The sequence below is a fragment of the Podarcis melisellensis genome (genome assembly GCF_964234715.1).
Source record: "Podarcis melisellensis genome assembly, chromosome: 2".
Lineage (NCBI taxonomy): Eukaryota > Metazoa > Chordata > Lepidosauria > Squamata > Lacertidae > Podarcis > Podarcis melisellensis.
Genome location: NC_138529.1, coordinates 121,951,354 through 121,965,957, shown reverse-complemented (window position 1 = coordinate 121,965,957; position 14,604 = coordinate 121,951,354). Strand labels below are relative to the sequence as shown.

General features: G+C 44.1%; 1 protein-coding gene across 1 annotated transcript; it reads right to left on the bottom strand.

Moving 5' to 3' along the window:
• Window positions 1-2,894: 2,894 nt before the first annotated feature.
• LOC309363269 (vomeronasal type-2 receptor 26-like) lies at window positions 2,895-13,564 on the bottom strand (the record flags this gene model as incomplete). The annotated part of the gene is made up of 6 exons (XM_081899374.1): window positions 2,895-3,817; window positions 6,758-6,884; window positions 7,632-7,862; window positions 8,760-9,548; window positions 12,043-12,334; window positions 13,560-13,564. The coding sequence occupies 6 exons, from the start codon at window positions 13,562-13,564 to the stop codon at window positions 2,919-2,921; spliced, it is 2,343 nt and encodes a 780-aa protein (XP_081755500.1). The 3' UTR covers window positions 2,895-2,918.
• Window positions 13,565-14,604: the final 1,040 nt, after the last annotated feature.

The following is a 14,604-nucleotide window of genomic DNA, read 5'->3' as shown; positions in this document are numbered from 1 at the left end:
AGCAAATGTTGGACCTATACAATGAATTCAAAAAACCAGCAAAAGTACTGAATCTCTCAATAAAAGACCCAGAGAGAGTGCAATGCAGCACCCCAATCTTGAATTCAAGTATGTGCCCATTTGAGTAAATCCAGTTATTGTCATGGAAGCCCTAATTGGGCCCAATGGCAAGTTCTGCATGGGTATGGTCCTCCAAAACTATGCCAACAACCACCTGTGCCAGCTCAGTCAGTGGTGCCTCTGGGCATGGTTCATACACCATCAACATCCCCTAGCTGTCTCTCCAGCCCAACAAATACATTCCAAGAGCTAGAGATATTGTTGGAAAGGAAAGAATGCTTCTATGGGCAATTGCAGCAGGGCAATTGTCCATTGAAGATCCCAGGGCTGTTCAAAACATAAAAATCCAAAAGGGGAGTTAAAAATCAAGCGTGCTGAGTTCCACCCAACATTATGGGTGCCCAGTGCGTGCTTGTGACATCACTCCTTATCGCTGCAGCAAGAGGGTCCAACAGATCCAATGTTGGACCACCCTAAACTTCCCACCATTCTTCCTCCTTTATGCTGAATAGGTTTTCATCAGGTGTGAACATGCCATGTCTTGTTTTTGTTTATCTGACCCAGTAACTTGGAATTGGATCCATTTCATGTTCTTTGGATACATGACCACCTATTGTAAATATTCATACCTTTACCACTTTTTACTTTTTTAAAAAAACTTTTGCCACATACCTTTTTAAGGGGAGGAGAAAGCCATTTTCTCTCCCCTTCTCTTATTGCTGTTTGACTCTGCATTAAAGTGCTTGTTCTGCTGCTGACCACTAGGTGCCATTTCTTTAATCTGGGCATTGGCCGTCCCTTTTGGACCCCATCCATTAACCCCTGTGCTGCTGGAAAAAGTGGATGGGTCAAACAAGCAAAAATGGGAGATCTCAGTTAAGACGAGATTCTCAATTCCGCCCCTTCTATCACTATTAGACTCTTAGGGCCTACTTTGCTTTACCCAAGCTTCTAGTTAAACCAGAGCCTGGTGCAAAATAATGACAACTATGGGGAGGGGCATTATAAGAACATCAGATGAGCCCTGCACCTGTGTTGGGATGAATAAGGCTAATATAGTCCAGCATCCTGTTTTCACATCAGCCAAACAGATACTCAAAGCATGCCTGTAAGCACACTGGAGCTGATTACTGCAGCAATCTCCCAATGCGTAATTCAGAACTAAGGCCCAGGATTCCTCTGAGCACATACTCACATCAGGGATTTATTTTTGGCACCAGAATATGGATTTATATTGTGTCACATCAAATTACTCTTCTAACCCCCCTCAATTTCTTTTACCTGATGCAACCTCATTGAGGGGTGGGGCGGAGAAGGCCTTTTTTGTTGTTTGTTGTGCAGGATTTTAATATAGGGTCACCCCTCTGATGGTTTAGGATTAATCAAACTGAGATGTCTGGCTGCAGGCAGCAATTGTACAGATTCTAGATGGGTGAGGGGCTTGTCAGTTATTAAGACCATACAGGAAGACATCAGGAACAATATAATAAAAGGAGATTTTACTTCAAGGATCAGAGTGCAAAATACAGGGGAAAAATCTGAAGGAAACAGCACAAGAGCTCAATATAAACTGACACATGCAAAGCAGCAAAGGCATTTCCAGAGAGGCGTATTCTGCCCAGGTGCAGCTATTTCTGAATAGGAGACAACTTTCTATGCTTTCAAATTACTTTTATCAAGAATCATGTGTTATTAAATTGTTGGCATAGAAATGAGAAAATGCCTACATGAGGCCATTATCACATGCATACCAATATTCTGTAGATGGCACAAAACTTTAGCCAAGTTCTCTTTATGTCCGAGTCTGACAACTTTAATTTTCCTGAGACCACTCATCTCCCTTCTGACTATCTAAAACCAGTGTCCATGTCCAGTCCAAAACCAAAACTTCAGTCATATCCTTCTATGTTCTTAGTTTCTCCTAGCCTTGCATTTTTTATGTTTTTGATTCTCATCAAGAGTCATTTGCTCAAACCATCTCTCTTCTCAGAAACTTTTTGTAAATGTGTATCATTTTTTAAGATACTGGCTGAGACCCTACCTGCCTGCAGACTGTCTTCCCCAGAGTGGTGCAGGCCCTGGTGATCTCCAGCTTGGACTACTACAATATGCTTTACATGGAGTTACCCTTGAAGGAGATTCAGTGACTACAACTAATCCACAATGCGGCAGCTAGATTGGTGCCTGGGAGTGGCCATCGAGACAATGTAACATCGGTCCTAAAGGGTCTTCACTGGCTCCCAGTACATTTCTAAGCACGATTCAAGTGTTGGTGCTGACCTTGAAAACCCTTAACAGCCTCAGCCATGTATACCTGAAGGAGTGTCTCCTTCCCCATTGCAACACAAGGACTCTGAGGTCCCCCTCCGAGAGCCTTCTGCTGGGTCCCACATTGCAAGAAGCAAGAGTTACAGAGAAGAAGGTAGATGGCCTTCTTGGTTGTTGCACCCTCCCTGTGGAACACCCTCCCGCCTCAGATGTCAAGGAGATAAAGAACTAAATAACTTTTAGAAGACACCAGAAGCAACTCTGTATCAGGAAGTTTAATGTTTGATGCTTTATTAAGTCTCAATATGTGCTGTAAGACGCCCAGAGTCACTGGAGAAATAAATAACATAGTTGTAGCAGTAGTAGTAGTAGTAGTAGTAGTAGTAGTAGTAGTAGTATCAGATTCCCTTAAGATCTTTACTGATATCCCTTATGTAGCCAGTTTAGTATCATTTTTCTTCTAATATAGCTAAGTTCATTTTGCACTTTAGCAATTCAGTTTGCAACTTGAAATCTAGTTGAAATTCTGGCTGGGACTTCCAGCTGTACAATTTTATGCTATACCTAGAGCTAAGGATCAAATGCCATGTTTAGTTTTTTCTTGTCAGGTGCTCCCTCATGTTCAAATCAGGCCTCAATATAATAATGTAGCATTTGGGAATGAAGATGCAGCCCAGGAGCCCAGCACTGGAAGCCAAGATAGAGAAGACCTGCACAGCTACCATGAATTTTCCCTTTGTGCTCAGGTAGGTGGGCACAAATGACACCCAAACACTGCAGAAGACCAGCATGCTGAAGGTGATCAGCTTGGCTTCATTGAAGGCCCCAGGCAGATTCCTTGCTAAGAAAGCCACTGTGAAGCAGATGGCAGCCAGGAAGCCCATGTAGCCAAGAGAACTGTAAAACATGGCAACAGATCCTTCATTGCATTGGACAATGATTTCTCCAAGCTGGGAGCTGAGGTCAAATTCTGGGAATGGAGGAGAGATCCCCAGCCAGATGGTGCAGATGAGAACTTGGACACTGGAGCAGGAAAAGACAATGGAGTGGGCCAAACTCTTCCCCAGCCATCTCCTCACCTTGTTCCCTGGCTTAGTGGCCAGGAAGGCCAGGACCACAGTGATGGTTTTTGCCAAGACAGAAGAGACAGCAACTGAGAAGATGATGCAGAAGGCTGTTTGACGGAGAAGGCAGGTCACGTTCCTTGGCTTTCCAATGAAGAGGAAGGAGGACAAAAAGGAGAGCAGGAGAGACATGAGGAGAATGTAGGAGAGGTCCCTGTTGTTGGCTTTGACTATGGGAGTTTCTTTGTATTTAGTGAAGATTCCTAACACAAAACCTGTGGTTAAGGATAAGGAGAGAGCAAGGGAAGCCAGGAGGCTCCCCAAACATTCTTCATAGGACAGGAAGGTTATTACTTTGGGGACACATTGATTTTGGTCCTCATTTGGATGCTGATCTTCTGTACATTTGGTGCATTCATCAGCATCTGCAGAGAGGAAAACACACTTCAGTATCCTAACATCAGTCACACACCTCAAATTTGCTGACATCACTGTTGCATTTGTTAATTGAAAGGCACTACTTGTAATGTTGAAATACTGAGAAGCAAATGTGTTAAACTAGAATTATAATTTGTAAAATCACGTATTGCATTAGAATTCTATGATTCCTCCAAGGAACTCGGAGGAGTATTATTGTGTGGCACTGCCTCCATTCCTGAACTGCTGGAGATCTCTCAGAAATAGTCAGGTGGTCTCTCTGGCCCTACTGCTGACTGACTCCATGGCAGGACGACAACCCTCCTGAGGCCACAGGTTTGGGGAATCCAATACACCCTGGTCCTCTTGCCCACTTTTTCCTCACTCATCAAGATAGTCCCCAGGACCAGATTCAGTGACCTGTACTCCCTGCAACATTGGAGGTGGCCTTTGAATGCCTGTGAATACTAGTTGCTGGAGATCACATGGGGGTGGGTGGGAGGGCTGTTCTTTCTCTGCAGCTTCTGCGGTCCCATGGAAATCCCACTGGCCCTTCTTAGAACAAGTTGCTTTGCTTCCATTGAGCAAGGCTTTTCTTATACCCTTGAGGTTTCTGGCAATAGGTGAACCCTCCTTGAAGAGGGCATTTCATTCATAGGCTGACATTACCTGTGCTATTTTCTAGAAAAAGATACAGTGGTGCCTCGCAAGACGAAATTAATTTGTTCCGCAAGTTCTTTCGTCTTGCGAGTTTTTCGTCTTGCGAAGCACGGTTTCCCATAGGAATGCATTGAAAATTAATTAATGCGTTCCTATGGAAACCGCCTTCAGACCAGGTCCGGGGACAGTCTGTCCCCCGACCTCTTCTGAAGGCTGGGGGGGGGCGGGGCGGACAAGGGCTTTTCTTCCCACCCCCAGCATTTTAAAAACACCCCGGGACAGCAGAGGACTTCTCCGCTGGCCCGAGGTTTTTTAAAATGCTGGCGGGCGGCAGCGAAGGCAGCCCCGGGGCGATTTAAGACAGTCCCGGGGCGATTTAAAAGCCCCCGGGAAGGCAGGCAGGGGGGGACAAAGACTTTTGCCCCCCGCCCGCCTTCGGAAGAGGTCCTGGAAGGCAGGCAGGGGGGGACAAAGACTTTTGCCCCCCGCCCACCTTCGGAAGAGGTCCAGGACCTCTTCTGAAGGCTGGCGGGGGGCAAAAGTCTTTGTCCCCCCTGCCTGCCTTCCTGGTGGCTTGCTTAAATCGCCCCGGACAGCCTCCGCTGTCCCGGGGTTTTTTAAAATGCTGGCGGGCGGCAGCGAAAGAGGTCCTCTTCTGAAGGCTGGCGGGGGGCAAAAGTCTTTGCTCCCCCCGCCTGCCTTCAAAAGCCGTCCGGGATAGCGGGAAGCACTTCCCTGCTATCCCGGACCGCTTTTAAAATGCTGGCGGTGGGGAGCAAAACCTTTTGCCCCCGCCGGCCTTCCTGGACCTCTTCTGAAGTCCGGAGTGGGGGGGAAGGCTTTGCTCCCCACCGCCAGCATTTAAAAGAGGTCCCCGGATATTTCCCTACGGGCTTTCGTCTTGCGAAGCAAGCCCATAGGGAAAATCGTCTAGCGAAGCGACGCAAAAACCGAAAAACCCTTTCACCTTGCGGGTTTTTCGTCTTGCGAGGCATTCGTCTTGCAGGGCACCACTGTATGCTGGAACTCACTATGAATGTGCCGCATTCTGGATTAGTTGTAGTTTCAGGGTCACCTTCAAAGGTAGCCCCACGTAGAGCGCATTGCAGTAGTCCAAGCGAGAGATAACCAGAGCATGCACCACTCTGGCGAGACAGTCCGCGGGCAGATAGGGTCTCAGCCTGCATATCAGATGGAGCTGATAAATAGCTGCCCTGGATACAGATTTGACCTGCGCCTCCATGGACAGCTGTGAGTCCAGAATGACTCCGAGGCTGCGCACCTGGTCCTTCAGGGGCACAGTTACCCCATTCAGGACCAGGGAGTCCTCCACACCTGCCCGCCTCCTGTCCCCCAAAAACAGTACTTCTGTCATGTCAGGATTCAACCTCAATCTGTTAGCCACCATCCATCCTCCAACCACCTTCAGACACTCACACAGGACCTTCACATTCAAATAGTTCAGGAATTCCTTATGTACTTTGGTTTTTCCATACCATAAATATGCATGTCACCTGTACCTCTTATAATGATCTTCTAAGTCTAATATATCAGTATTTTTAAACAGTATCCATTTCTGAAGCCAGCATAGGCAGGACACTTCATAACATAACTTTGAGTCTGGCAGAGAGAAAACACCTCTTTCTTTGGAGTCTACCAACGGTTTATATTTTATCCTTGGTTTTCCCCCCTGCCAGATAAATTTAGATATGAATGCCTCCAGTTTTCTCTTGTGCTACCAAGAATGTTATTTTTGCTTCAATCAATACCCATGATCAGTGGTGCAAGGCACTTTAAACCAGGAAGACCAAGTATTTTTAAAAGACCGGAATAACTTTTAAATATAGCTGAAAGATAACTGTAGACAGTTATAATCATTAGCAGGAATACAAGGACAATTAAAAAATAAAATTAACTTTGGTTACCATGATTATATAGAAGATGGATAATGGTAAAAGATGCAGGCATAAAACCTTTAGAAATGGAACGCATGGAGGTAGGCAAGCAGGTCTGAAGATTCGAAAGAACCTCTTTTTGTTTTTTAAATGGCTATGTTTATTGTGTACAACTTTATGGAAAATGAATTTTAAAATTTTAAAAACATAAATGAATTCCTCCAGTGTTCTCTTACAATGGCAATGGTGCCCAACTGACAGATGATGGAACAGAGTTCTGACGAGGTCCGGCTGAAAAAAAGAGCTGGCCATTACTAACATCTTGGTTGGACCGACTCAAATATTAGCCCCATCCGCCCATCAAAGGCCATTCTCTCTGAGATCCTCTCCTACCTTCCTGAGTGGAGATGGTCCCTTCTGAGCAGGGAGAACAATCATAGCAGCATGGCGGCTTCCCTTCCTGAACTTTTCGGGAATATCCAGGGAGACAGCTTTCTGTGCATCTTGAACAAGGCACGGTCTAGGCATGAAGAGAAAATTGAGCATTAAGGAGAAAGTGGTAGGCACATTTATGTCATTGGACACAGATAATAGAATTTTGGAAGGATACCGGAGAAGAGAGATTTGCTTCCGATAACCTCAGGTGACCCCAGACCATATTTTGGGGCAGTTACATTTTTGTTTGCTTTTTGCAGAGGTGCGAGACAGAAAAACATTTTTGGTGCTTCTACTTCCCCACCCCCACCACCTTGACATTGCAGTTAACAACAAACAGGAGCATGGCATAAACCATCATATGAACAGCAATAAAAATCCTCCATCTGTTGCCATCACATTTGCCAACGGAGACATTGGTGTTGCTTCCAAAGACTGCACCTAGTGCAGAATTTAGTGCCCAGTTTGCTTGTTTGTCATGTGTCTATGCACATAAGGTATGTGGAATACCTTACTATACTCCAGCCTTACCCCACCTGGTGCCCCTCAGATATCTTTGCACAATGCTGGCTGGGGTGCATGGGAGATGTAGTCCACAATATTTGGAGGTCACCAAGTTGGGGAAATGTGTTCTGCTCTGGTTTGGAAAATATCCTACATACTTTGAAATTTTATACATGTTTACTCAAGAGCAGGATCCATCAAAAGTGGAACTTAGCTTCAAGAAAGTATCCACAAGATTGCAGACAAAGCCTCATATGTACTATTCAAAATGTTATTAGAACATAGCAGATGTCATAGTTAATAAAATGACAGATCCAATTTTTCCTACATTCTTGAATAGCCTGGGCCATACAATTGCTTCTGGGTTAATGGTGAACTTCAGATTTGAGGACTTTAGTCTCTCTATTCTCCCAATTTTCACTCTATCATGAGAGTTATTAGGAAACAGCACCCAATTCTTGATATCAAAGTCAACGGCCAGTGCCCCATTCTCATCCAGGTACTGTCCATCAGCTGAAGTATTAGAGTAGAACTGGACTTCTTTCAAGAAATGATGAAGCTAGAATGACAGAGGAAAATCCAGCAATGAGTAAGCAGGGCTGAATTATGTAACATGGTTTCATGTTCTCACTGCATCCTGATCTTCTCTAAATAAGAACCACTGCATCTCTCACCTGGAATCATCTGACCATGCTAGATTATTAGACACCCTCAATCTTCTTCAGCATTTTGGGGGTGTCGTTGGAACAGGATTGATGTAATATGCTAAAAAAGTGTTGTCCCAGGGCGCAACATGACTGCTGAGTTTTGAATCTTCCGAAGTTTATGAACTGTCTTCAGAGGCAGCCCTACGTATAATGCAGATGTGTGGTTTTAATTGGAAGATAAACGCTTGCAAGAGTATTCCTGTCTAATGATGGTCTAATGTGGCAATGTCTAGTCCTAGTGTGTTTATTACATTTTGTAAAAAGTCATCCCCAATATTCATATTAGATTTAGATTCTACATGTTTAGACCTTTTGTGGATTCCCAAACTATGCAGTGTAGGACGGTGCTAAGAAGTAGGTAACTGTTGAATCAGAGCATTGATCCGATGAGCTCCACATCTTTCTCTATATTTTGCTGACTTTGAAGTCAGCCTGTGAATTGTTTCCTGCAAATTACTGGATGATACTGCTGTCTGCAGAAATATAGCACTGAATTTGTGAGCTTGACCTCCAGTATAGTGATGGGCCAATTCTGTTGTGCTCCACCTGTAACTCATGTAGAATTCCCTTCCCCTGTGAACCTAGATGGGAGAAACTGATGGATTTCTACCAGCAGGTGAAAACAATGTCAATGGCCTGTCAGTGGTCTGACTTCGTGCAAGACAATTTCCGATGACCATATCTTGGTGATCCCAGAGGTGGGGGGGGGGGGACAACAAATTGCAGTTTGCAAAATGAGAACGACATACCTGCCATGGCTGTAACTTTTGAAGATGCAAGCTGCCTCCACCCACAATCGACATCCTCTTTGACCTGGATGAAAATGCAGCATTTAAAGCTTGAGCCACAGTTTGGATACTCAAGTAATTCACATAGCTGTCTTGGGAAAGGATTCTCTCAATCTCTTCCTGGGGCAGCATCTTCACATTATCCTTCTCTCTGCATTTGGTCATACCCCTCACAGAGAAGGCATGCTTGGAATATGAACAATCAAATGCTTCTTCTGAATACCGTTGACTAGTCAAGGACATTGGCTCATAGTGGTCCTTTTTCATACTTTTTTTGGTCTTCATTACAAAGGACAAAGAGCCATGGGTATACTTAAGGCAGTCAATATCATGTAACAACATTTTGTTCTGAAGAAGTGTGGTTATCCAGACTTTCCCCCCAGTTTGTAGCCTTTCAAGTAAGGACTGTACCTCTATGATTATGTAAAGTCCACTTTGAGAGTCTGCAAAGTAAACAAATACATTGACTTGTCTCCACAGGGCAGGTGCTTCATGGGGTATCCATAGCCAAGTTTCTCGTTGTACTCTTTGTGTGAAGGCAACACAAATTTCCCTTTTGTTCATTAGAGGTGTCAAGGTACTCAGGAAGCTTTGCCCATTGTCATTGTCTGGAGCAAAGAGGCCGACCCACGTCCACCTGAAATGCAGGAGGAGTTGGACCATCCCCTGGTACTGCGTTTCTTGGTTTGGGGCCATTTGATAGACAAAAGGGGACTGGAATTTATCAGAAAGAACAAAGCCATAACTGAGCTGGTGAGGAAAGGGAAAGAGATTGATAGCTTGTGTTTCAGGACTAAGACTGGATACTTCTATTTGAAATATGATAGATTCAGTGGAAACCTCAATTTTTTTTGGAAATAAAACAATATTATTTTAAGCGGTAAATTTCCATATCCCCATAATGTAATAGAGCGAAAAAGGGAACCTTTCAAAAGAAACTACTGAACAAATATATTTGGCATCAAGAAAGGGGGTAAAAAGGAAGCCCTCTATTACTTGGTAAAACGTACACTGCCTGGACTATAAATACAGGAGAAACAAAAGGAAATGAAAGCTGAGGTTAAAGAACATGTCAAAAGTGAAAGACGGGGAAAAGAAACCCCTGGAGGGACAGTTAAAGTGAAAGTGTATAAGACAGCAGCCGTACTAGAGACAATATAACAGAATACAACCGAAACAGTGTCCACAGGGGGAGGAAAGAAAAGGTGAAGCAAGAAAGTGATTCAACATATCAAAGCAGGCTCAGCTTGACCCACATTAGGGAAAACAGGGAGAGCCAGAAGGGCTGGAAACAATTGGCAAGGAAAAAGCAGACAACAGAAGACAGATGCCAAAGGGAGGACTGTGAGAGCAAAAGTGTGGGAGAGGAAAACGAAGAGGAAAACAGTTTGGCAAGAAGACAACAAACTGTAAGAAAGGTGTGAAGCGAAGGGCAAAGAACTGAGTGGAAAAGTAGTGACTGAGAGAGGAGTGGCGAAAGGGGGAAAATAAGACGATCGCTATTTGGATTAGACCATCCAAGAGGTTGAAGAGGACTAAAGGTTGACGTGAGCAACCTAAGGTGGACTTAAAAGGACACTCCGAGAGTGTATGTTGTACCGTATTTTTTGCCCTATAGGACGCACTTTTTCCCCTCCAAAAATGAAGGGGAAATGTGTGTGCGCCCTATGGGGCGAATGCAGGCTTTCACTGAAGCCTGGAGAGCGAGAGGGGTCGCTGCGCACCGACCCCTCTCGCTCTCCAGGCTTCAGGAGAGCCACAGCGCCAGCCCCACAAGGTCGGGGGACAGCGGGGAGGCAGAACGCCACCATCCCACTGTCTCCCAATGTGGTTTGGAGGCTGACGGCGGGGAGACGCGTGCTTCTCCCCACTGCCGGCCCCACAAGCGCCTGGGGGGGAAATATTTTTTTTTCTTTATTTCCCCCCCAAAAAACTTGGTGCATCCTATGGGCTGGTGCGTCCTATGGGGCGAAAAGTACGGTACTTTATTTCTGTGGAGGTGATGTGGAGGGGCTTGCATTCCAGTTACTAATTTGGGAGGAAGTGAGGCAAAGAAAGAAGGGCTACCCTTATGCTATTCATATAATCAGTTATCAGTAATCAATATATTCATATATGCTCACACATAATCAGGGCTTACAGTATTTTTATAATCCATTTTGAATCAAAGGAAAGCTTGCCTTAGCTAACTGCAAACCGGCCTTTCCCCTAGAAACATCTGTGTACCCTGAACAAAGGGGAAGACATGACTCAGAGACACTGGTACAAAATCCCCTCAAATGCAGGCTAAATTAATCCACAGAACAGGAAGAGCTAAACCACAAAAACTCCAAAACTCCCGGTCCTGTCAGAATTAGGGGAAAGGTTAGACAGCGCATCCCTGCAGGCAACGGAAAGCAGAAGTAGAACTCTGCGCTTGACCAGGAGCCGTGAGCATGGCAAGAAGCTCGCTAACTGGTTAATTTTCGCTGCCTCATGATTGTCTCATGGTTGTCTCATGATCTATGATTTGCTGTGATTTGCTCAGGTATAAAGACCTCAGGATTTCTGTCATTCGGGGTCCCAGTCCTTTTGGAAGAGATTCCAACTGGGTCCTTATTGCTCAGCAATAAAACCTCACCTTCTTTTCTCCATTGCTGCGTCTGCCTGATCCTTATTCACACTAAGTGGGTACCTGCTATACCTTCACGTGCTTCAGAAGAAGTTTCAAGATAAATTTAAAGAAGAAAATGGAGAATTGAGAGAGGTTCAGGAAGCAACCCTAGATTCAATAGCTATTCTGAAACTCCAACAAAGGCAGATGACTCTACATTTTAGAGGGATAGAGGAAGAGCAGAATGAGAACATTACTGAGAGACTGATAAAAGAAATTGCACAGTGGTTGGAGCTTCAGGAATAGGACATAGCATAGTATGATTGATAAAGCTTTCAGAGTCACCTCCAACATAGCAAAGGCAAACAGGTGGCCAGATGATTGCTTGGTATGTCTAAACTCTGTAGCTCTAAGAGATTAGAGCCTCGAAACAAACTACAAAAAAGGCCCTGCATAGATAAGAAAAATATAATTATTCTGAGAGAAGTCCCAGAGAGGTTGCTTTAAAAAAGGCAGAATTGTAAATTTCTGACCAATCCACTCAAGAAGAAGAGGTGGGAGCTACCAGAAGGAATAACCTTCACTTACAAAGGAAAGAGATGAAGGCTTAAGATGGTGGAGGAAGCAGAAAGATTTGCTAGAATAGATTACCTGTGGGATCTTGTAGATGCCCAACATGCTTGCAATGTGTGTGGAGATGTCAAATTCACTCTTTTCAAGAACAGCTAGCAGCCTTTTCTGTTTCCCACAGTGGTAGTTTGGAATATTGATTTTCCCACCAGCAAGCAGGTCTGTCATGCACTCAGAAGTCAGTCTTCCCTTAGAATAGGTATCATAGATGCTGTAGCCCAGGGTGATGTTGGGCAAGAGACTAGGATTATGATTAATATCCCGAACAGCAAGGGAGAAGGAAATAATGTGTGAGTTCTTCCTATCCACAAAGCTGTGAAATAAGAGTGTCGCACAGTTATTCAGTGAAATGAAAGTCACATTATTATTATTTTGTATTAATCAAAGCAACTAGGAAAAGAGTTGAGGAAGTAGAGCAAAGTGAGACAGAGGTCTACCTGTACTTGTGTCAGCAGTAATTTTTTTACAAGGGAGGAGGATGGAGGAAAGACCAGAACACAAATCAGCCTCATGATTTACCAAAAGTTTCTTGAGCCAAATTGACCCACAGGCTACATTGCAAGTGACTAAGCACAGCTGACATTTACAATTTGCAGTAGCATAGATTTTGTTGTACATGGGAAAAAGAATTGTGTTCCCATTTTAGTTACTACAGAAAGCCTGAAACTCAAAAACAACCCACAACACTTCCTACCCTTTAGAAAACAAGTTATGCTTTGGAGAGCAGTACATGTCAAAACTACTACTAATTATTTAAAATACATTATAAATTGCTTTGAAACATGGTTTCCTTCCAGCTGAACAGACACAAAGCATTCTTTGAAAAAATTAATGAAATAAAATGAAAATGTGAAAGGGTGACAGAAAACAAGTGTATCACGGGACATGGAGAGTAGGTAGGAAGCAGAAATAAATCAAACTTACGAGTCACGTCTGCTGACAGGGGTGCTGGAAAAGGTGAAAGGATACTGTATATTAAAGTATCTTGGAGCTGTGACTCCACTAATGAAGTAGTCTGCTAGCTGGTAAAAATTTGAAGCCAATATTTGCTCCTTAATTGGATTCAGTGGGCATTTCCCCCTCAGCTGCACGCCGTTGGTTGCTAGAGGCAGCAACAGGAGGAGTGTTATCATTCTGGGTCTACCTGCTACACTTTCCTTATAGCTCCAATCACTAGCCCCCAATTCTTGCAAATCAGAGATTGCAGAGAATTGACAAATACAGGGAGGTGTCCAGTTCTGGTCTCAGAGCTGAAGGGCGATGATTCAGTGGTGGAGCATCTATTTAGCACCAAGAAGGTGAGAGGGTGCAATCTCTGCTCCCTGGTCCAGGCAAGCGTGAGGATGTCTCCTTCCTGGAAAGCCAGTCAGTCAAAATTTCTGATCTAGAAGGCAGCATCACACAGATGTACCTTCCCACTTCACCTGCTCTGCGTCTTGGCCCCCAGGATTTTTTGGCACAATATATATTTTATACATCCAACCTTTCAGGCAGAGTTGAATAAAAAACTTCCTGCTGCTCTTAATTATGATATTTACCTCATTGGTCCCAAAGACAATATTCAACTGGAGGGGTGGGGGTTCCTTGGACTCAGGAAAGAATAAAATAGATCACTGTGATTCTGATGATTGTTAAGGGGGGAAAGTTCTCCCCTGAAACTTGATAGGAGCAGGTGCAGAGCAGGAGAAAACATGTTTGCTCAACAGGCTGTCACAAATCTCCAAGGGTAAAGGCGAAATTGGCAGAACCTGATTGACATCAGAAGAGCCTTGATGTTGGATCAGGCCAAAGGCCCACAAAGTCCAGCAACCTGTTCTCACAATGGTCAACCAGGTGACACAAAGGGAAGCCCATAAGGATTCCTCTGAGCACATGCTCAAATCAGGAATTCATTCTTAGCACCAGAATTTGGGTTTATATGGTTGTAACACAATGTTACACTCCTAATCTCCATCAATTTCTCTTTACTGAAGCAGCCTCATTGAGGGGTACGGTGGAGAAGGACTTTTTTGTTGTTTGTTGTGCAGGATTTTAATTTAGGGTCACCCCTCTGTTGGTGTGAGATTAATCAAACTGAGATGTCTGACTGCAGGTGCAATCGTACAGATGCTAGGCTGGTGAATGGCGTGTCAGTTATTAAGGACATCCAGGGAGACACCAGAAATAATGTCATAAAAGGAGATTTTACTTCAAGAATCAGAGTCTGTAATACAGCGAAGAAATCTGAAGGAACCAGCACAAGAGATCAATATAAATTGACACATGAAAAGCAGCAAAGGTATTTCCAGAGAGACGGATTATGCCCAGGTGCAGCTATTTCTGAAGAGCAGACGATCAATTGACTTAAAAACACTTGGTTCTATACTTTGAAATTGTTAGCATAGAAAATAGAAAATGCCTACATGAGGCCATTATCACATGCATTACGATACTCTGTAGATGGCACAAAACTTTAGCCAAGTTCTCTTTATGTCCAGGTCTGGCAATTTTAATTTTCCTGAGACTACTCATCTCTTTTCTGACGATCTCAAATCAACCTCCATGTCCGGTCCAAAACCAAAACTTCAGTCATGTCCTTCCATG